The sequence below is a fragment of the Adelges cooleyi genome, unplaced genomic scaffold (assembly GCF_023614345.1).
Source record: "Adelges cooleyi isolate 19-005CV unplaced genomic scaffold, UGA_ACOO_1.1 ACOO_flye_CR_arks_rails_tigmint_CR_PRNA_1, whole genome shotgun sequence".
Taxonomy (NCBI): domain Eukaryota; kingdom Metazoa; phylum Arthropoda; class Insecta; order Hemiptera; family Adelgidae; genus Adelges; species Adelges cooleyi.
The window spans coordinates 2,822,571-2,846,787 of NW_026095751.1; the positions used below are offsets into that span (position 1 = coordinate 2,822,571).

General features: G+C 28.7%; 3 protein-coding genes across 13 annotated transcripts in view; all 3 read left to right on the top strand.

The window, feature by feature from the left end:
• The window catches only part of LOC126834096 (uncharacterized), a 39,888-nt gene extending 29,517 nt beyond the window's left edge, over positions 1-10,371 (top strand). For 2 of the 9 annotated variants that reach the window (XM_050565809.1, XM_050565801.1), the window contains exons 2-10: positions 2,622-2,651; positions 6,612-6,641; positions 6,974-7,027; positions 7,937-7,966; positions 8,052-8,081; positions 8,302-8,355; positions 8,620-8,712; positions 9,491-9,577; positions 9,983-10,371. In XM_050565809.1, coding sequence (XP_050421766.1) covers positions 2,622-2,651; positions 6,612-6,641; positions 6,974-7,027; positions 7,937-7,966; positions 8,052-8,081; positions 8,302-8,355; positions 8,620-8,712; positions 9,491-9,577; positions 9,983-10,227 — 653 coding nt within the window. In that variant the 3' untranslated portion in view covers positions 10,228-10,371. Of the gene's footprint in view, positions 1-2,621; positions 2,652-6,502; positions 6,533-6,611; positions 6,642-6,973; positions 7,028-7,936; positions 7,967-8,051; positions 8,082-8,301; positions 8,356-8,619; positions 8,713-9,490; positions 9,578-9,982 lie in introns of all 9 variants that reach the window. The other 7 variants (XM_050565792.1, XM_050565783.1, XM_050565848.1 and 4 more) reach the window with 4 other exon arrangements.
• LOC126835691 (uncharacterized) lies at positions 1,056-22,976 on the top strand. The gene is made up of 15 exons (XM_050568441.1): positions 1,056-1,064; positions 15,899-16,055; positions 17,422-17,717; positions 18,167-18,286; positions 18,355-18,508; positions 18,572-18,672; positions 18,742-18,851; positions 19,219-19,682; positions 19,910-20,199; positions 20,276-20,395; positions 20,457-20,589; positions 20,656-20,756; positions 20,829-20,938; positions 21,593-21,855; positions 22,801-22,976. Exons 2-15 carry the CDS (start codon positions 15,917-15,919, stop codon positions 22,974-22,976), a joined length of 2,577 nt encoding a protein of 858 aa, XP_050424398.1. The 5' UTR covers positions 1,056-1,064; positions 15,899-15,916.
• The window catches only part of LOC126834083 (multiple inositol polyphosphate phosphatase 1-like), a 37,752-nt gene continuing 18,319 nt past the window's right edge, over positions 4,785-24,217 (top strand). For 2 of the 3 annotated variants that reach the window (XM_050565740.1, XM_050565770.1), the window contains exon 1: positions 4,785-4,923. The gene's annotated coding sequence lies outside the window, so the exon portion shown is untranslated. Of the gene's footprint in view, positions 4,924-10,815; positions 10,919-24,217 lie in introns of all 3 variants that reach the window. The other variant, XM_050565761.1, reaches the window with a different exon arrangement.

Here is a 24,217-nt window from a genome sequence, read left to right on the forward strand (position 1 = left end):
GTCACACAATCTATAAATAGTTATTTCTAAGGGTTTATCATGATGTTTTTGGTAAATTCGGTGATCGCCGGTTCAGTGGAACGTTTAATGGAAAGTTTCAATCATAACATGTAATAACATCTTTTGGACTTTTTATTAAAAAAATTAATAAATTTTTTTTTTTTTGGCTCCGATAATTACTTTGCCGTCCATTTGGTTATAATATAATAATATATATTATGTGTAGTCATAAACGTTCTAAGTTTTAACAGTTCTACATAGTGTAAACGTATATATGAGAACACGTAGTTGAACAAATATGAAGCGAAAAAGAAAAGAGGCCTCTTGGCATGAGCATTCAAATCGCAATGCCAAATCATCGATCAGGGTCCGAAAGATTTTTAAGTATAACAATACAAACAAATAAAATTCCGATGTTCAGAGTTTAGTGTAGAATTTGAGACAAAGAATAACTAAAAATGTAATTTATGCGACGAGAGGTTTTTGCGTTATGCACAAATTATACACGAGATACAGATCTGCATTTGGCACAAATTTGTATTTAATATATTTTAATACGTGAGTACTCAAACGATATAGCAGATGAAAAAGATGTATTAAAACACCTGTGTGCACCCATTCCATGATAGTATGACCGATTTGAGAATAAAAATAAACGTTTGGCCAGAATACATAAAAAAGACTATACTATCATCATATATCGCAAGCAGATTATAGTTCGGAAATAATCATATAATTATCAGGATTTATCCATGTATTGATGTATCTGCTTGAAGTGTTTAATATTTTTTGTTTAAATGTAACCACATAAAGTATACCTAGCGGTAGTGTATGTAGGTGAAGTATTAGCACCTAATCTAATATTTATCTTTTACGTTTATGTTCAGTAAAAGACGCAAGCAAATTAAAAAAAAAATACTTTTAAAAACAAACATAAACATTACAAAATATACGAAATCGATGGTTCACTTATACTTTAAACGATTAAGTTTCTATCTAAACTGAAAAAACTATTTTTTTTTACACAGCCTTTGAAGAAGTATACTCATACAATATATTATTGGGTAAGCAAATTTTTTTTTCAATTTCATTACAATATCACCAGAATTAAATTCTATTATATTTTATTGTTTTACGAAAGTAGGGTTATGAATACATTGGTAAGGAATTATTGCAACTAATTATTACAACCGAAGGATTTTGTTTGTTTTTAAATTTAGTAGAATACACATGTGTTCGAACGCCAACACAAAAATACTGAATAACACTAAACACCACCTGACTTAAACATTTTTTTAGTTTAAATTTGATAAATATATACATATTGCATACACACCGTACACATATAGAGTAATCTAACACTGTTAAATAGTTAATCCCCTCACAATTACATGATTGGCTGGTACAGCAGGGCTACCGTATTATTATCCACCAACTAGTAATATATAAACGGTACAATATAAACTTCCAGTTTTAAGTGTTGTAGAAAATCCGAATACCTAAAAAATCGATTGAATATCTAAATATTAATTACAAGCTTTCACGCAAGTATCAAGACCGCATTAGGCGGACCAAATATATAGACTAATAGATGCGTTAAAATATATAACACCATGTGTATATATATATGTATGTATATACATATGTATATATGTATATGTTAATATTTTGAATTAAACATGTTTTAAACAGAATATAGCAATCAATACAATGTTGAAGTATCTGTATACAGTAGCTTTATTTCTAGTAACGATCAAAGCCAACGATGAATTTACAAATGGTACAATACGATATTATATTATGGGTTTTTTTTAACTGAAAACAAGCTGATCGCTACATAACCAAGTAAGGTCAATAAATTCGTATATCTTCACAGAATTAAAATCGTACCGTCTTAAGTAGTCGAAATGTTGTCTAGCTCTTTGGTCTAAAAGTTACAGTGTATAAATACAGATGCAAATAAAAACCTACATCATTACCAATAGCATCTCTGCATCGAAGCTAAAACTGAACCGATAAGGACGTCCAATAGCGAACGGGCCTTTTTTTTTAAATATACATATTCTCCAGAGAATGCGACTGTCTTAAATCCGACGAATCACTCTACGTAGTACACAATATTACATATAAACATAATGTTTAATATATTTTATTTGTTTAAATGATACCACATGAAGTATAGCTGTACTGTGCGCAGGTTAAGTATAGGCACATTCGTTTAGTTTTATTTAAAATATTTGTGATATTACAAATCATATATGAATACAAACGTATTGTTCTATGCATACAGTTTTGTAAAACATTTATGATAAATAAATTCGATATTTATAATATATTAAAATACTACTGAAAAAAAAAATAATAATAATAATAATATATATTAAAACTTATAATTGTAAAACTAATGCCTTTTGTATTTTATATCAGAGTTATTATTTAATTGGCCACTGTGTCTACTATGCTTTGTAATTTATTGCAGATAAAGATGAAATTTGACTATTTTTTAATAGCATTTTATCTTTGTAATCGTTTTGGAAGATGTTGGTAATAAATTCATCTTATACGTATCTAATACATATTTGAGATAATTAAAATAAATAATCCTTATCGTTTTTTTATAGAACTGTACAAGTTTCAGGTTTACATAACAAGTGATTACATTTTTTTTACATACAAAATACTGTTACAAGTTTCAATATTATACGGTTTTTATACATATATTTTAAAATAATTTATTAGAGACTTTTACATCAAACTGGCTAAGCAGCAAGGTATTATGTATACGGATATATAATTGCTTCGTTATTTTTGCTTGATTATCAAATAATTTTTAAATTAAAAACTGGAATTAATCTGCTAGTCTGCTAATCTATATTATAATTATGAATAATCACATACTTGCATAATATTTGGTTATTTATTTTAAGCATGCTTGGACAGAGAGATTCGAGTTGGAAACGTAATATACGCAGTTTTACGTGGTAAATATATATATATATATATATTTATTAAAATCATTATAACTTACAAAATGTCAGTATATAAAAATTTTACATGATTATCTATGTCTTTTAAGCTAAAAGCTTGTGCTAGAAATAGAGACTTATAGAAATTAACTAAAATTTATGTGCATATACAACAAATTAACAACAAAAAAGGAGAAACAAGAATATACAAATAATAAACAATTATAATAAACACCGCAATAGAAGCTAAGATTAAAATATTTTTAACTTTTAGAGAGAACATCCAATTATATACTAATTTTTTTATTATTTTGAGAGAGCTGAATATTTTTTTTATACAGACATGGCATAGAGTTAAAAAACACAGGACCTAGATAGTTTACAAATGATTGACCAAAATATTTGCACGGGTAATCAATAGGTATATTAAACCGTCTATTTTCCCTTTTGTCTACAAGATCTTGACCGTCATGTCCTTTACCGAAGTTTTTAAATGTGGACAGAATGGCAATTTTTTTATTTGGAAGTTTAACAGGTAGGACACCCAATTCTCTATAATTATGTGAGGTAGAACCAGATAAAGAATATTTATTTAGGTAAATTCTAACTATATTATTCTGGTTTGTTAGTAGTTGATTTAAAAAAACAATCTGCCGATCCTCCCCAATGTTGATAACCTCATTGTTAATTATCTCTTCAGAAAAGGAATTATCAAAAGAAATGTTATTACAAGCATTAACAGCTTCATTTTTACGAACATAATCAGCTTTCTCTTCTAATTTTTTTCCTATGTTTGAGACCACCTTTGGCTCGTTGCAAGTATCATATTGTTAGCCGTTGTGAATAATAGTTTTAATGGTACCTTTATTAATATTTTTGGAGCAAGTGATTTCGTTAGTAAGTTGCCAGGTTAATTTCGATTTGTTTGAGATTGCTTTGAATTTATTCGCATAAAATTTCTTTTTAGCCAGTCTTAGAATCTTATCTAGGACTTTTGGTCCTTTACTTCTTTTTAACTACTGTATTTAAAACAGTCGTAGAATGAACATAAACTACTACTATTTGAGTAAAATTGTAGTTTTTGTCGATCATAGTGGAGTGATCATAGTGCCTCAAAACCCAAACTAGTAGATAACCAATTTACCAACTCTATCGATTCCCGATATCGGATTGCCCCAAAAGACATCTCCTCTGATATAACAACCGTATTCGCGGTTTCTAAGTAGATAGCCGATCGTCGGTGGCCGTTGCTAAGCAAACCAACAATCGACCAGGTTTTATTTTTTGTTGAATTTCGCTTTTTGAAGATTATTTTCTAAAAGCAACGAATAGCAATGAACTTGATTTTCACAAAATGCGTCTTCCTGTGGAAAACTCTTGACCGGCGAAGCTCCCTCCACCGTCAGTTGTTTCCAGACGTTAGCTGAACTCAAAAAATTGAAAATTACAATTGAGAACGCGATATATTCGCCAAAAAAACAAAAGTCCTAAGGAGCAAATATACTCACAACTAGTGTCGAATAGCTAAAAACGCCTACATAAATACCAATAGAATCTCTGCTTTGATGCTAAAAATAAACCGATAAGGACGTTCAATAGGGAATGGAAAATCTTTTTAATATTAATATATTCCCGAGAATGCGAGAGTCTTAAATAAGATGAATCACGCTGTATAGTACACAGTTATAAATATGAAACATAGTGTTTAATTTTTTTTTGTTTAAATGTGACCACATAAAGTATAGCGGTAGTGTATGTAGGTGAAGTATTAGCACCTAATCTAACATTTATCTTTTAAATTTATGTTCATTAAAAGACGCAACCAGAAACGAACATTAACAGTACCAAATTTACGAAATTGATAGTTCATTTATACTTTTAACGATTAAGTTTCTATTTAAACCGAAAAAACTATTTATTTTTACATAGCTTTTGAAGAAGTACAATATATTATTGGGTAAGAAAATTTTTTTTTCAATTTTATTACAATATTACCAGAATTAAATTCTATTACATAAGTAGGGTAAAGAACCCATTGGTAAAGAATTAATGTAACTAATTATTACAACCGAAGGGTTTTATTTGTTTTTAAATTTAGTAGAATTCACAGTAAAAATTAAAACTTATTCCTAAAACAATTATTAATTTAAGGTAATATTTGTGTTTTACGTACTCCTCGAAAATGTTGTTAATAAATATGAAGATGTAAAACTTTTAAATTTCCTTTACGATAATTATTTCGATTCAAAAAGCATATTTTGGCTTCGTCCAAATTGAGTCTATTTCCAAAATCTTCACGAATTTTAATATTTAATTTTAAAAATGTTTAAAATTACTAAATAATTAAATAATATTGAATCATATTTTTGACTATGTCTAAATTACTAGTATTAAATATATTGTAAATAAGCATATTTTTACATTTAAAGTTTAGAATCGTTTTTATCGATACCGAAGAGTTTTGTTTGTTTTTAAATTAAATAATACCACATGAAGTATAGCTGTACTGTGCGTAGGTTAAGTATAAGCACCTAACCTAACGTTTTATATTTTACGTTTATATTTAATAAACACTCTCTAAAGACACTCTTGGATAGTGTAACACAAAACATTTAATGAATAAGGTTAATTAGGAAAAAGGGTGTTATGTTTAGGTTTATTTGGTTAAGTAGATGGAAGGTTTTGTGATGTGATGTTTTTTGGTGGTTACGTTAAGGTGTTCAAAATACATTTAATAATTAAAAACCATTTTATTTGTGTTATAAATTTGTTTACACATGTTAACACAAGGAGTTCAAGTTTAAAAAAAGAATAAAAATAATCGTTGACAAAAATATTGGTTTTATCAGTTATGCAACTGATAAAGACCAAGTAAATTTGACAACTGAGTGGATATCAGAAATAGTCGTCGAATCGAACACAATCCGACTGATCAAAAGGCCTTGTAGGGACAGTTTTCTGACTGAATATTAAAAAAATACTTGACGGACTATGAAGTCAAGTAGCTGTTGTGGTCGGATGACAGTCTTTTTATAAGTGTCTCTCGGAAATCGTTCTGTTCACTTGTTGGTGTAAGAAGGGGGGAAAGATCAGTCATAGTGAATGGGATTTTGTGGCTTACTCAATGCATATGCGTTTAGTTTTCTTTAAAATATTTGTGATATTACAAATTATATATGAATACAAACGTATTGTTCTATGCATACAGTTTTGTAAAACACTTATGATAAACAAATTCGATATTTATAATATATTAAAATACTACTAAAAAAAAAAAAATAATAATAATAATATAAATTAAAACTTATAATTGTAAGACTAATGCCTTCTGTGTTCTATATCAGAGTTATTATTTAATTGGCCACTGTGTCTAATATGCTTCTAATTTATTGCAGTTAAATATGAAATTTGACTATTTTTTAATAGCATTTATCTTTGTAATCGGTTTAGAAGATGTTGGTAATAATTTCATCTTATACGTACCTAATACATATTTGAGATAGTGAAAATAAATAATCCTTATCGTTTTTTTATAGAACTGTACAAGTTTCAGGTTTACATAACAAGTGATTACATTTTTTTTACATACAAAATACTGTTACAAGTTTCAATATTATACATATATTTTAAAATAATTTATTACAGACTTATACATCAAACAGGCTAAGGAGCAAGGTATTATGTATACTGATATTTAATTGCTTCGTTTTTTTATCTTGATTATCAAATAATTTTTAAATTTAAAACTGGAATTAATCTGCTCAGCTAAGAATGCATGAAATATGTGTAGATAGTATCAATATTCCAAATATTATGTAAAAAATTAACAAAACAGATTTCATAACTTACATACCGTGACCGTGACTATTTACCTCAATAGGGAGAGTAGCGTTCAGTTAAATGGTCTATCCTGAAACATAATGTACTCTTATACTAAGGGTTTATCTACATAAGAAAATATTATTTAATATTTTACAATAGCTAATACCATTATTCATTGATTCTAGGTATATTTTATGCCGTAGTTCAACGTTATATTCAAAGTCTAAACACATCGATGGGTAGTTATAACAAAATAATATAGCAAAAAATTAAAATAAGTTATAGTAATATTTAAAAGTGATCTAATTGTAAAAGTAAATTACAGCAACAGATTATTTTTTTGGTAATTTTTCTGTGTTTAAAATCATACATTTTATTTCATGCTTTTCTTTAACTCACTAACACGTACGTACGTAGGTGCGTTTGTAACCTTTAATAGGACTAAAAAGTAAAAAAATAAATTTAAAAAAACTTTTTTAAAAACATGCTTTTCTAAAAAAAAAAAAAAATAGTAAAAGTGAACTAAAAAGAAAAAATAATTTTATTACAAAAACAATTTACCAATTAACTGTAGCATATTTTATTTTTAAATGTCAGTTACTTTAAAAACAACCGAAAATTAACTACAGTTTAAAATAATTTTAAACATATTTAATTTTTGACTAAAAAGAAAAGCGTGGGCCTTATTCAACAAAGTCCCTAATCAATTTATCAAATAATGTTTTATATTGTTAGTTCTTTTGTAATTTAAATTTAGTTTAATATTTGTGTGTGACACATACATTTCATAATACTTAACTCATTAAATTTGGACTTTGTTGAATAGGGCCCACGCTTTTCTTTTTAGTCAAAAATTAAAGATGTTAACCCTTATTTAAAATTTTAATTAATTTTCGGTTGTTTTCAAAGTAATTGTCATTTTAAATAAAATAATAGGTAAAATGTTCTTGTAATAAAATTATTTTTTAATTTTTTGTTCACTTTTTACTATTTTTTTTTTTAGAAAAGCATGTTTTTAAAAATAGAATTGGAATCTTTCAATGTAATTTTTAATACACATGTATAATCTTACCCTGTCTACTAATTTCTAATAGAATAGAAAACTACATTCGATATAGTTTTTAATAGACCAATTATTTTATTTTCAGAAGAACTGTCCCTTATATTTGCTGTACCAGGTAAAATTATTTCCTACCTTATAGAGACGAATTTCACAATTATTTCTCATTCATTACATATAAAATGTTTTCTTTTTAATTTCAGATAAAGCAAACTACCGTCGTCACCCACAGTGTAATTTCCTTTAAATACTTCATTATATAATACTTTACACAGACCCATGTTTGAATCATATAATATTATTATATTATCTGTCAAAATGAGTCCAAATCAATATCTTTGAATATATTATACATCTGTACTTTATTCATATTTTATTTATAAATAAGTTATAATATATACATACATAATAAATATTCATATACTTGCATAATATTTGGATATTTATTTTAAGTATGCGTGGACAGAGAGATTCGAGTTGGAAACTTAATATACGCAGTATTAGGTGGTAAGTATAAAATTAACATTTATATACGAATAAAAGAATATTTTATATTTTTTCGATATTAATAATTACTTAGCTACCAAAAAAAAAGTATAATTAAAATTGCATTTAAGTCCAAAGTTATTAACGCGGCTTCTAATGTTTTTTTAAGTTGTACAATACTTGCCTACATTTCTTAAATAAATCTAAACAATCTCATTTTTAAATTAACTATTATAAAGAATATTTTTTTTATTGACTGTATTATTATTATATATTTTCTTATAGACTTTAACCTACTTCGAAATACGAATCTAAGTATAGAACAAATTCTAGAACTAGTTCATGATGTATCTAATGTATTCCCTAATGCAGATGAAGGTAATTATAAATTTATTCGATAATTGTAAATTGTTTTAAGGGTAGGATTAGTTAACGAATGTGTATAGGTTATCGATGTATTTCAATTGATTTCTCGAAATTTGTTTCAATCTCTATCATTTAAGAATAAATAGGGACACTTTTGTCCATAGTTTTTTATGTGAACACATTATAACTTTGCTGAAGAAGGTATGACTTATAGTCGAAATTTTAGTGCGACATCTATTTCCGTTTCACGTTGCTGTTTCAATTATTGTCTAAAAAACAATAGATTTTTATTTGTACTTTGATTACATTATGTTAATTTTATCAAATTTGCGACAATATTTATAGGTACTGCTCAATTCCTTACTATAACAAAATGTACTATAGACATTGGAACTGTTTTAATCGAAAATATAATAAAAACAATTTTTTTTTTTAAATAGCTTTTGTCTACTGATTTATTCATGAAAATCAACTTGGAAATTTAATAAGCCCAACGTTTAAGAACTCTGCTTTTTTAAGTTTTCAAATATTTTTTAGGAATTTTTGTATATTATAGCCCCCACTGGCCCCACCATCACTATAGTTTTTTGACTAAGTGTCCCAAGTTATGCTTTTACATTAGTTCTTTGGATCTCAAGTATATAAAGATTACTTTCTTCTAGTTGCAGGGCTAATGGCAGATAATAGAACAAATTTAAATAATTCTTAGAAGTGTAATTACATTAAGAGGACCAAATTTGTTTGTAATTTAGTGTTTGTTATTGAAACTGTAATTTCTAATTTTTTACAGAACAAACTGAATATTCATTGTCAGAACTTGGATTTGCCAGAAGACAAGAAACTAGAAATACTATACGTTCTTCAATTATAACTTTTAGTAAGTAATTGATTAAAAAAACATTTTAGTAATCATATATGTTCAGTTACTTTTTATAACTAATCTTAAAGCCATATAAAAATGTCAGTAGAATCATACTGGAAGATACTGGATACATATTGGAATTATGTGTTCTTATTTATAACAGCAAGACAATAATTTAGTATTTTTTTATAATAATACAAGTACCAGCATCCAATGGTGACATTATTTTTAGACTTTACTTTGAAATTAGTCTTTTAACTTTAATTGCCAAGGTATAAACACTATTGCGCTCTACGGTTTCTAATAGAATTAACAAATAAATATTTGTATAGAGTGTAATTTATTAAACTATAAATTATATTATATTTATTAAACATTTTTTTTTAATATATAAATATTGTAATATTTTTATTTTTTAAGGTGGCCCGACAGAAACAGTTAGTATTTTTATGTGTCGTAGAATAGGACTGATCAGAAGTATACTACACCCGGATTCATTTATAACAAATGCGGTGATGGAGGAGAACGACACATGTGTTCTAACTACAACTACAGACCCCGACAGTGTTTGGAAATACAGATATGTTGGCGGCGAAATTTGTCAAGTTGATATCAATGATGTCACCCGGTCAATAGAACCACTTGCTAATCAGATGGTGTGGTAATATAGATCACAAAGATCCTAGTTATATCGTACACAAAATTATATACTACATTTTAATACTTTTTAGAACTACATAATACTTGAAATACCACATTTACATACAAAACTTTAAATAAATTAAATATTCTTTACAATAAACAGTTTTATCACGGTTTTAAATACACTTGTTGTTTATGTATTGATTTCTATCGATATGAATTCCAAGTGCACTTTCGATTTGATAAGTTTTTGAAAATGATTTTCTTAATTTGACTTAATTTTAAATTCTGATCATCAGCAATCCTTTCCATCATTCACGAATTGTCATTTCTTTGACATTATTTATTCCTTGCAAACATTTTTCCGAATAAATTACAAACAAAATTATTTTATCGTCATCACGTAGCTTTACGGGTCTCGAATGTCCAACGCTACCTGTATAATTAAATATAAGATTCATTACAGACAATAAATGAAACGTCAATAGAAATAATTGTCACACAAAATTGTCCAGTTAGAGATAGGTCGTATAGTTTTAGGCAGAGATCTAAAAAAATATTCATTATTCTTAATTTTAGTTCAAATAGATTGTTTTTATGTTTAATTCCAGAAATCATTCGAAAAAATATTCGTTTTTTGTATAATGGGGAAATTAAACTCTGTTCGTAGCCAACTACTGGGTTGCTTTGTGTAATTAAATAAAAAGTCAACAGGTACTTAAAAAACATTTTTAATATACCTATGTTAGTTAAGATATATTATGGCTATTAACTAGTTATGGAAATAAATGATTAAGTAATTAAAGGACTTGTTCAAGTTTTTTTCTTGTTAAATATTTGGTTATTGGTTTCTTTTTTTGGATATAATGGTATGATTCATTAATACATTTTTTGTTATGCAATTTACGTGCTTGGTTTAAAAGGTGTAGGCGTTTTACACAAAGGTGTTTTTTATTGGAATAATTATTATAGAAATATTATTACCTCCGAACTAACTAAGTAACTATACCTCCGAATACGTATATTAGTTTTAATGACCTTGGTTTTTAGCATCAATATGAAACGATAATGTGGTGTATTATAAACAATGTTGTTGGATTTCAGTTATTCAGTAAAAATCATTATTTAATTAAAAAAACTACGCTTGTGTTCTAGTTAGTTATATTAGTTTTATTTAGAGTATGATGTACATAATAACATCCGCCGTATTCCAATAAGTATAGATTTGTTTTGAGTTTTTGAGACGCTTGTAAGTCGATTAACGTTAAATCATAATGTTATAATAATTTAATCAATAATCAGCAAAGTAATCATATGATATGATTATAATAATTATAGTTACTATAATATTATTATATTAACTCAATTGTAGCCATGGTTGGTGTTCACATTTTAACATGTATATGTTTCATCGCTGGGCGTCAGGTACTAAAATGTTTCGTCCGAAACCTAACGCTGGATGTCACACTCGGTGGCTGCGGAGGAAGGAGGGGGGGATGAGAGATAAGATATAAGATATTAGAGATAAGAGATTAAAAATCCTAGTTAGAAATAAAATAGAGATAATGTAAAGCTGTTGTAAAGGGATGAGAGGGGATGGGGATGGGCTTGAGGTCGGCAGCTTGCGTACGAGTCCGCAACCACTTGAGACATGTGTGAAATATATTCTATAAAGATGTAAGGATTTATAAGGATATATAAAGATAGTCGACCAAACTAATTTTAATTTCATTTGTTTGCCGTATATGTCTGCTACGGTGTTTCTCGTTCCGACCATTTAACTTAAATGAATGGTTAAATTGATTCAAAATAACTAACCAAGTGAATGTTGTCAATAAATCAGCTAAGGCCAATTATTAAAAAACTACTAAAAAAAACTTTTGGCGAAAAGAAAATATTTTTAAATCAGAATATTAGAAACGTAGGTATACTAAAATTGACATTTACTCGGCCATAAGATATGTGCCTATGTATTCGCTTGTAGAGTGGAAACTTTTAGGTTAACTCATAAAATTACTGGTTATGACATAGGTTAGCGAAGCTAAAGCAGGGCAAATGACTCAATAAAAAAAAAACAGTTCAACGTTTAAGAATAAAATGGAATAAAGGCACCCGTGAACCTACTGACACTGAATGATTTGTTAATTCCAGCAGAGTACTGCTGGACATCTTAAGATGGCAAAGGTTTTTTAATTCATGATTGTTTTGATATAGATCGTTATAAACCAAGAATTATAATATATTCAACTGAAGATAACTTAAATTTAATGGCTAATTGTGACCATTGATATGTCAATGGAACTTTTTCAAGCTGTTCAAAATTATTTTAACAACTCTAAACTATTCGTGACAAACAATACAGCAATGTTTTACTTTCTATAAACCCTCGTCTCCCAAACAAATGTGTCGTAGATCCATTTATTACATCACGAATATCCGGTTAAAAAAACTAGTTTGGGGCTCATAAAAAAAATGTTTCAGCCATTAGCTAGACGCTGGAGTGTTTTCCTACATTTTGATTTTGAACTCTATTATATACATATGAATATAAAATCGTCTAGGAGAATGATCTATTTGATTTTTAATCAAAAAGCATGCCATATTTTAATTGCATGTATCTTATCAAAAATGGTATCGGCGCAATATGAATATTCTACACCATAGTGAACAATTTTGTAGATTGTAGCCTGTTATATATAATGTTGTCATATGAAAAATGTATTATCCTTGTGTGTGTTACACGAAGTCAGAAATAAGGATATAAGGATGGTCAAATTAATTTGTTAGGTAGGCCCTTACTTACTGGCGAACTACGGAAATTGATATATGAGAAATATTAAATAATAATAATCGTTGCCAGTAAATTGATTAAAGCCAGACATTTTAAAACTACTAATAAAAACGTTTGGCCAGAATACATAATTAAGACTATACTATCATCATATATCGCAAGGAGATTATAGAACGGAAATAATCATATAATTATCAGGACTTATCCATGTATTGATGTATCTGCGTGAAGGGTAGATATTCTTTAAGTTTTTTTTTTTGTATATAAAACAGTCTTAGAATGAACATAAACTACTACTATTTGAGAAATATTGTAGTTTTCGTCGATAAATCGGGCTTAGAGTAATCCTAGGGACCCAAAACGTTTTATATTTTACGGACGCACGCAAATTTTCAAAAAATACTTTCAAAAGCAAACACTGACAATACAAATAGAAAATCGATGGCTCATTTTTTACGTTGGACGCTTAAGTTCCTATTAAAACCGATAAAACCATTTAGTTTTACACAGATTTTTAAGAAGAACACTCGTATAATATATTACCAAGTAAGCATATTTTTACACTTTCAATACAATGTCGCTAAAGTTAAATTCTTTCATACTTTATTGTTTGACGAACTAACCAATCCGTTAGTAAGTTATCATTACAACTTATCCTAAACACCACTTTTATATTTTATCCCACCAACTTTCTTTGGTTTAGCTTTATGTTTCTATTACCGATGGTGCTAAACTCTTACCGAGTAAAAAAATTAATTAAAAACTTAAAACGAGTTTTAATTATTTAAAAAAAAAATTTACGAATAAAAATGTTTTCATTATTCACTTTTCTTCAACAAAATAAAAAAATAACCATACATTCAGAGAAATAAATACATCATAACAATTCGTTTAAAATAATCATAATTATTTTGTTCATACTGGAGAATCACATCAAGAAACAACAATAATAATGAATTATATATTGTACTAAATCCGCCCACACATGTAATAATTTTGTCCATAACACCCAATTATTTATCAATACTGTCGTGGTCTTCGAACAGCCACATTGCCGCAGTAGAAATTCTAAAACACTACAGCCAGACGCAGTGTTAAAAATAAATGTTTTTTTAAAGTTATCGTTGTGGTATGGTTTTCAGCCAGCCACAGCCGTAGCGAAATTTGTAACTCTGTCGTGACCTATGAACATGTCACATCGCCGCAGAGATGAACCGACAATTTTTCAAATATTGTAGTGGTCAGGCCTTACCACAACAATACAATTTCTATGTCCTTTAATCGTCGCAGCCCTTGAAACAGCTGCATTGCCGCGATTCGTTTGTCAAATAAGTACCCAAAAGTCATCAAAATCGATTTCTCATTGCAAAATCTCTCATTATATAGGCAGTACTTACAATTCATTACAAAAAAAAAAAACAGTTTTGGCGTTGCCATTGTGAAGCTCCACTAAGAATTCTTCGAGAAACATTAACACTGATACTGTTTTTAGACAATATTTTTCTTTCATCACGAATAAAAACACTTTTGGCTCAGCCATTGCGAAGCTCCACAAAACATTACTTATTAAAAATTACAACTTATAAAAAATTATTATTTCAAGGTTATATTAATTGTCTTTTACGTATCTCCTCAAAAATGATCTCGATAAATAATTAGACAAATTTTTTTAAAAATCCCTTTGCCTTACAAACCTCTTAAAATATCCAAATTTTTCACAAACTTAAATACTTAATAGCTATATAAGTTCAGAAAATATTTTAGCGATGCCCGAATCAAATCTATGTCCAAACTTTTTAATTTATTTATAATTAATTTAAGTAGCCGTTACGAAGAACCTGAATATCTAAACAGAATTGAAATGAGACCATTCTATGTAGTCGATATTTTTTGATAAACCAAATAAACCAAAATGGTATTTACTCATATAAATCATACTTTGAAGCTTATACAAATTATTTGGTAATGTAATAGGGACAGTCAAAATTAATTAAAACCTCTTTTTTCAAAAATATTGCCTATATAAAACCTAACCGCATGCAACCTAATCCCCTTAAAGCACAGAGTTACAGGGTATTTGAACGGTGTCTACCTTCCTGTTTATCCTTTTTTCCAAAAAAACGCTATTTAAGCTACTAAACTATAAAAATGTTAAATAGTTTTACAATATAAAGCTAGGTAAAATTTGTTTGTTAAATATGTAAAAATATAACAAAATACCAAAAAGATAAAATTATTTTAGATTTCGGATTTGTTGAAATCCGAAAGCATTATATAGGCAAAGTTAAAAGTTTTTTTTAAACATTTTTATCAACACATTTTACTCAGGTACACATCTTTATATTGTAATAGTATTTAATATTTAAGTTTAATATCAATAAGTTTTTCAAGAGGCTTAAATAGCGTTTTTTTTTAATTTTTGGATTCCCATTACTAATATATATTTGTACAGAGTGGCCCACAATGATTTGACAAACGAAATAACTTTTGTTCTAGTGAATATTTTTGATATATATTTTTTTTTAATGATTTATACTCATTTGCGCTAAAAAAATAATTTATAGTTTATTCTTGTTTGCGCTATAAGCACCGCGGTTTTTATTTCACTTACCTGATTTACTTTTTTAATTATTTTTTTATTACATTTATTTTTTTTTTTTCAAGATTTTTTACCGAGTCAAGTTTTCTTGAAAAAAATTTAAAAATGCAATAAAAAAATTAAAAAAAAGTAAAACAGGTAAGTGCAATAAAAACCACGGTGCTTATGGCGCAAACGAGGATAAACTATAAATTATTTTGAAAAACAAAATCTCAAAAATATTCACTAGAACAAAAGTTATTACATTTGTCAAATCATTGTGGGCTACCCTGTAAATATTTTGAATATAAAATGTTTTACACAGAATAAAGAAATCGATACAATGTTGAAATTACTGTGTACAGTAGCATTACTTTTCGTAGCGGTGAAAGCCAACGATGAAAAGACTATTCCGTATGCGTTTTTCGGATCTAGAACTACTTACAAGACAGTTTCATCATTGCATATTGATGTACCAGCTGGTAAGACGTATTTTATTTGTTCTTTTTGAGTACTTGACTTTTTTTTTTTCATTTAAAGTGCATGTGCTTATATCCGCTTATTTTTTTTGTCTGTATCCATATATCTGAATAGTATAGGACCAATATTTTCTTCGAGACGTAACCTGTATAAATCACAAATTGTATATAGTTAGTAGTGTAATGGTGGTGGGGGTGGGGGGGGGGTATTAAAGGGGGAAAAATACTCTCTTTTAAGCTTAAAATTGAGGAAATCCATACGATTTTTCCTATTCGACTTTGACGTGTTATTATTTCCAGAAAAATAGTCGGATCGAGTTGAAGTTTAAAAGGTGTATTGTTTTGACATGCCCCTGCGTGACAAAAGATTGAGATCTAAAATAATTATCGTCTTCCAGTCTCGCAATTAACGCCACTGAAGACAGTACATCGCACTACGACACAAACCAAATGTTATTTGTAGGGCCCCCGCCGTATTTATTAACATCAAACATTCATAATAGAGCATTTTAAGTCAATAATTCACATTTCTTACGCTTCCGTATTACTACTCAAATATTTTTCTTAGACGACGAAGAGGGTTTTGGGAGATGTGATTTTTGTAGAGTTTGGAAATAAGTGGATTTTGGTGATTAAGGAGTTCGGAGTACAATCGTAGGTACGATAGTTTTGCTTGGTTGTATTTCATAAGGATGTTGGGAAATCAGGAAATGTTTGGAATGTTGTTTTATTTTAGTATGTCATATTTTTGCTGCGCCTCAAATTCTCGGCCTGTACCGCACAATTGGATTGATTTGAGTAAGAAGTCATACAAGTTAATTTTTGTGTTAAAATTGGATTTCTGTTGAAAAAAGAAGATGGAAAAAATGTGGGTTTCGAAGTAAAATTATTGGCATTACATTTTAACATGAGTTCCCCACGTTAAACGTCAGTCAAATTGTATGGCCGATGTGTGGACGAAGAGAAATGTGGTTTGAGTGGATATACATTAGCTCACTAAGATTCTCCAGGATTTATACCATTAATCTAGTTTGTCAACATGTTGCTGTAGTTCATTTACTGCATTTATTTAAATGGTTTTCGTTTCATGCCATAAGAGTATTGTTGTCAGCGAATTAAGCTAGTGTAGTTTTTTCGCTTGATGGTTAATCAGCGGTAAATATAGGTCAAATAAAAGCTGCGAGGATATAGTTCCTTGTGGGACTCTTGCAATTATGTTTTTAGGCTGGAAAAAAATCGATCTAATTTTAAGTGAGAAATGACGTTTAGATACAAAATGTTAAAATAATAGGTATAACTGTGTAGAGAGGTATTTATTTTTTTTTTTTGATAGAAAGCAAACATGGATTACGCTAATCATGTTTTGTAGGTTATAGGGCACGTCAAGTTGTAATGTTGGCGAGGCATGGAACGAGAACTCCAAAGCTTAGCTATTCCAAAGATTTGCTACCGAAACTGGTAGAATTTCAAAAGAAAATTACCAAAAGTCCTACGTTAAGTGAAAAAGATTTCCAAGCCATAAAAAATTGGACAACAACCATCGACACCAAAAACTACAGACGTATAACACAGAATGGCCGTGATGAAATGAAAGAACTGGCAACAAGAGTTCGTGCAGCTTTTCCATATCTATTCGAACAGCATTACAACTCTAACAATTATGAAGTATATCACATCGTTCCCTGATTAACAATCACATGTAATATAAAAAGTTTTCAAATTTCATGCTACGGTAAAATAACTATTTTGTAAACCATAAAAATAATTTTAATAAAACCTTAATGGAGTTTAATAACAAGACGTTATATTTAATATATTTAAAAATCAAATATTCAAAATAGCCGCAAGTTTATCTTAAACTGTTTGTCGCCAGCGAGGGAAGTGTATTATAATCTTTTACTTTCAAAAAGTTACCTCTTAAAGTTAATTTTTGAAATTATATATTTTTTACCGTGGATATTGAGTTAAATTTTCAATTGATAATGAAATCTGGATTGTATTTACGACTTTTTTTAGCTAAATTTGTTATTTCTTAGAAAAAATTACTGTAGCGTGAAATTGAAACAACCCTGTAAATTTATACAAATATTTCAAATTATATTTGAACATTTTAGGTTTTGACCATGAAGGATTCACGTTGTGTTAATTCAAGTCTATCATTTATACAAAGCTTATTTGAAGATAAAAAAATCACCGAAATTCCTAAATGTGAGCCTACGGATCTCCTTCTAATGGTACGTTTGAAATTGTCGCGGTTTCCTTTGCATTATTTCTAAGTAAATCTTATTTAAATTATATACAGTTAGATAGTATGGAAAAAAACGATACGAAACGTAAAGAGTTTCAAACATATATTGAGAATCAGGCGAAAGAATTCAAGGAAAGCCATCATATGGATGGTGTCTTGAAAAGGGTTGCGGCCAAATTGGGCGTAGATTCTAAAGAACTTGACCCTGGTAAGCTAACTAACAACCAAAAGCAACGTAGTTTCAATGGTTTTATACTATTTTGTTTTGTAGAGATCATAAACACAATGTACGATGCCTGTGCCTACGAATATTCTATTGACCAAAATAGGATTCCGCCGTGGTACAAAGCATTCACCCAAAAAGACCTTGAAGTAAGCTATGGTAGTAGACAAGTGATTTCCACGAACTATTAACATTTGATAATTTTGAAATGGCTATAGATTTTGGAGTACGCATGGGAACTTTCTTGGTACTATATAATTGGTTATGGAAATCCTTATAACAAAAAACTCGCTTGTCCGATGGCCATACGTCTCGAAGAATTGCTTAGGTAATATACATTTTCAACACTATGTAGTTATAGCGGTACTTATAAAGTTTTTAATTTTAGAGAATAATTTTCGTGTTGGACCACTGCATATTTTAAATTAGTAAAATCTATATCCTTTAATTTTGAAAGTTTCGAAGAGCATTATGGCTTTAAGCGATTATTTCCAAAAATTCTATCTCTACATTTAATTTTTAATTTTAAGAAGGATTGTGATATTAACTCATAGTCGTCCAAACTTCATTAAGAACATCTAGTTTGTTTTGTTTTTTTTTTTTAATTTGAAGCGAAAAATAAAGACCACTCTAAAATATAATATTGACATTTTTTAATGACCTGGTGCATAGATGTGACAGTAGTATGATTTCAGAAAAAAAACTAATGAAGAAGGACCAGATGCTGTATTCTACTTTGCATGCGAGAAAAACATAATGACTATGCTCTTCATGTTAGGCCTAGCCGACGGTGACGATCCATTTACGGCATCCAACTACAAAGGTATAGAAGGCCTTAATTGGAGAACTTCTTTGTACGGTGTATGGGCTGCAAATTTTATGGCTGTACTATTCGAAAACGCTAATAGTGAATACGAAGTAGCATTTTATTTCAACGAAAATTTAACAACTATAACTTTAAAAGATGGTACAAAGTGTACATACTGTCCGTTGTTGGGTATTCAAGAAAAGTTAACAGCCTTTATATCCGACAATGACTGTGTCAATTTTGTAGCTGATAATATCTTAAAAATCACTCAAGAAACAAATCAATACTGGTATTTAAGCACGAAAACCGCTTACAAATTGGTTTCTGCAAAAGAAATCTTTGTACCGCCTAGTAAGTAATAGCACCATTCTTATTGCTGGATTTGTATATTATATTCTTCGATGATACGATTTAAAGTAAAAAATTCAATATTTATAAACAGATATTATCATACAATATTTATTTGTTTTATTTATAATTACTTTAAATTTTACTTTACTAATAGCTTATTAAATCTATTTTTGTTAATAACTTAACAAGTCTTTGTTAAAATAAAATACGTTATTTTTGTTTTATAGATCATAAACCAATTCAGATTTTTACTGTAAACAGTCACGGTACGCAACCTTTAACACGTAGCTTTACTACAAGTGTGTTAAATTCGCTTGAGATCTTAAAAGGAAAAATCGGTGAAAATGCGAAAATGACCCCACCGGAAATTCAAGCTATTATGAATTGGCAACAAAGTATTAAAAACAAGCTAAACAATAAAAATTTGATCCCAAAAGGTCATGTTGAAATAAAGGAATTGGCTTTGAGAGTTCGGAAAGCATTCTCAGATTTATTTAAACAGTCAGACAACTATAAAGTACATTGAATAACAATATCACAATAATTTACAATATAATTAAACGCCAATACATTATATTGGTTTAAAATTTTAGGCATTGACAATAGGAGAAGATCGTTGTAAAGAAACTGGAATACTGTTTCTACAAAATGTTTATGGTAATACAAATATTGCCGACGTTTCCAAATGTAATGACGATGACTTCTTTTTAACGGTAACCATATTAAAATATAAATATTTACATTGTTTTTACCCGAAGATTGTTGTTGATTTAGATTGAAAAGATTAAAAAACGAAAACACGAGGATGAAAAAGAGCTCGAAAGTAAAGAATTCAAAAAAAGCTATTTTATGAATAAAGTTGTTGATAGAGTTAAAGTTAAAATGGGAGCTAACGATATTACTTTAGGTACGTAAAACGAAAAATATACAATATAGACAATATAGACCTGTAACTAACTTGCCTATCTATTAGATGATGTAAACATTATCTATGAAGCATGTCGCGACGAAAGGTTATCTGATGACGAATCGCTTCCCCCTTGGTGTATTGTATTCTGTAAAGAAGACTTAGAAGTAAGCATTGCAGCGTGGGGTTTTATTTTAAATAGATTTAACAATTTTTTTATAATTTTGAAATGATCATAGGTTTTGGAATATTATGAGGAACTGCAACTGTACTATGCTTATGGATACGGAAATCCGTCCAATGTGAAACTCGCATGTCCAATGGCTGTTCAACTGCTGAAAACTTTGGAGTAATATGAACTGATTAGTTTATTAATTTTTACATACAACTTTTGTATAAAAATTAATTAAATGAAATATTGGTCACATAACCAGAGTACTGCAACATTTATCCGAATAACGAATAAAAATATAATACATTTATTCGAATAACTCCGCGGTTAAGAGCCAAAAGATATGTGTAAAATTGCAATTTTGAGGTTTTCCATGTAATGCGTGTATACTGTGTATATTATCTTGTGTCAACTTATGGTGTCTGTAGATTTAATATCAAATGAGATATTTGAAAATATATTAAAATTGAATTTTTCATAGAATTAAATATATAGTACACTACTTGTGTCGAGATGCCGTCCGGGTAGACAAATAGCCAGCCGTTTCCGATTCGCAAACTAGTGCACCCGTTGTGTTGACTTTTACTCCTCTTCTCTATACTATTATTTCATAGAACTGGTGATCTATAGTGATGGAACTTGAAGAAATTGGTCCAGTATTAAACAAGTTATAGTGGGTACAGGCACAATAAATACGCACGTCCTCATCGGACCCAAAAATATTCCAATAATAGCCTACTCTGGATAATATATAACCATATTGTGTTGACTGCTCTTAAAGAATATTTTCCTTGTTTTTTTAAATATCTATTGTACGATTTATGGTTTCAGAGAAAAAATTAATAAAAACAAAGGACCCGATGGTTTATTTCACTTTGCAAACACGACTAACATTTTGAGCTTACACGTCATGTTGGGTTTGGGCAAAGACCACAGTCCACTCACGGCATCGAACTTTATTGAAAAGAAAAATCGCCAATGGAGGAGTTCCATGTTCAGCCCGTCGGCTGCAAATTTTATGGCCGTACTTTTCAAAAACGCTAATAATGATTATGTAGTAGCATTTTATATCAACGAACGTATTACAAGGATACCTTTAGGAAACGGTTCGTCTTGTACAGAATGCCAGTGGTCAGATATTCAAAACAAGTTAGAAGCATACATAAGCGACAATGACTGTGTTCACTTTATAGCTGACTACAATAATTAAACAGCCGGACCATTTTTATTTTGATCAGTTTTTATTCAATAATTATTTTACATATTTTTAAGTATTTACAGTGGTGTATTATAAACAATATCGTTTGAATTCAGTTATTCAGTAAAAGTTGTCATTTAATTAAATAAATTACTGTTGTGTTAATTAGTTTTATTTGTATTATTTATACTATCATTTACATAATATTATTCGTCTTATTCGTAGTAATGTGTAGATTGATTAAAGTCTTAGACAATTGTAACCCGATTAATGTTAGATAATCAGATATGTAGCCATGGTTATTCTATAGTACCAATTACATAGAATTGTTGTTTTATAAAGGTGGAACTTGAAAAAATTGGTCCAGTATTAAATAAGCCATAGTGGGTACAGGCACAATAAATACACACATCATTATACCTAATACCAATGACTTCGAGGCCCCTCATCGGACCCAAAAATATTCCGATAATAGCCTAATCTGGATAATATATAACCACGTTGTATTGATTGTGCTCATTAATTTATGAATATTTTCCTTGTTTTATAAATAGCTATTGTATAATTTATGATTTCAGAAAAAAAATAAATAAAAAAGAAGGACCCGATGGTTTGTTTCACTTTGCAAACCGGACTGACATTTTGAGCTTACACGTCATGTTGGGTTTGGGCAAAGACAACAGTCCACTCACGGCATCGAACTTTATTGAAAAGAAAAATCGCCAATGGAGGAGTTCCATGTTCAGCCCGTCGGCTGCAAATTTTATGGCCGTACTTTTTGAAAACGCTAATAATGATTATGTAGTAGCATTTTATATCAACGAACGTATTACAAGGATACCTTTAGGAAACGGTTCGTCTTGTACAGAATGCCAGTGGTCAGATATTCAAAACAAGTTACAAGCATACATAAGCGACAATGACTGTGTTAATTTAATAGCTGAATACGATAATAAAACATCCTGTCTATCCTGTTTTGGCCAGTTTTTATTCAATAATTTTTTTAAATGTTATTAAGTATTTACAGTGGTGTATTGTTTGAATTCAGTAAAAATTATCGTTTAATTAAATAAATTACTGTTGTGTTGATTAATTTTATTTTTATTATTTATACTATCATGTACATAATATTATTCGTCTTATTCGTAGTAAGGTGAAGATTGATTAAAGTCTTAGACAATTGTAACCCGATTAATGTTAGATAGTCAGATATGTAGCCATTGTTATTGATTACATATATGATTACAAATTAATCCATTATTATTATATAAATATAAAAACAATTGTTTGCTAAAAGTACTTTTCAAAGGCCAAAGTTGTATATAATTGAATCTTTTCATGCAAAAAGGGCTCAAGACATCATTTGATCAAAAACGTGATTATTACAGATTCGTTATCACTTTACTTAGACTTCGATTCATGTTTAAAAAAAATATTGGTCCCATTACCAGAAGTTACTAAGAAAATAATCGATTTTTGTAAAAAGGGTCTAAGTCCACTATATTAGAAAGCTAATACTCTGGACAGCATTTTAAAAAAATAATATTGTTTTACAGAGTGTAATTTTACTGTTTAATATCTAATAATTTTGATAAAGCCTTTATATGTTTATGCATTTTGAAATATATCAAACGTTTTTTTTTTCATTTTTCCAAAATTTTAAAGTTAAGGACTAAAGCCCTTTTTGCATGAAGCGATTCAATTATTATGTATGGTAGATCTAACGTTATAGTTATTCCCGTGAATACATTTTACAACATTCTAAATTAAATAATGTTCAGCTATAGTTATAAAATATTATTTCAATCAAGCTGTACCAATAGACAAAAAATGATTATCACTTAACCACAAACAACACGAATTTATCATGGTTTGTTAATTCAGTCGTGGTTTAAAAATGAATCGTGGAAAGGTAAACAGGTAATTTAATAATGATTCAAAAATAGCTAATGGATACAAAACAATCGTGTTCATGATTAAATGAACAAATTATTGAATAACGGAACAATAAGGAATTTTAGCTTCGAAGTTAGTTCTGTAATGATGTACGTTTTTTTTTTTGTGTCAGAAAACAATTTTTTAATTCTTCTAAACCGATTTACTCAAGAAGCACCTATATAATATGTAGATTGTTACTTTGATTGGTCTAGGGTGAAAAAGTTTATTTATTCTACTTCAAAACCTGGAAAAACCAAAGAAATGGTCGGTTTTTTAACTTTCAACCTATAACTTAGTGAAAACCGCAGAATCGAATCAAT

Coding starts and splice junctions, on each gene's coding strand:
- LOC126835691 (XM_050568441.1), top strand. CDS start 15,917: ATGTTGAAATTACTGTGTACAGTAGCATTACTTTTCGTAGCGGTGAAA. Junction 20,396..20,456: donor ACGATGACTTCTTTTTAACG/GTAACCATATTA, acceptor TTGTTGATTTAG/ATTGAAAAGATTAAAAAACG. Junction 20,939..21,592: donor CAACTGCTGAAAACTTTGGA/GTAATATGAACT, acceptor TTATGGTTTCAG/AGAAAAAATTAATAAAAACA.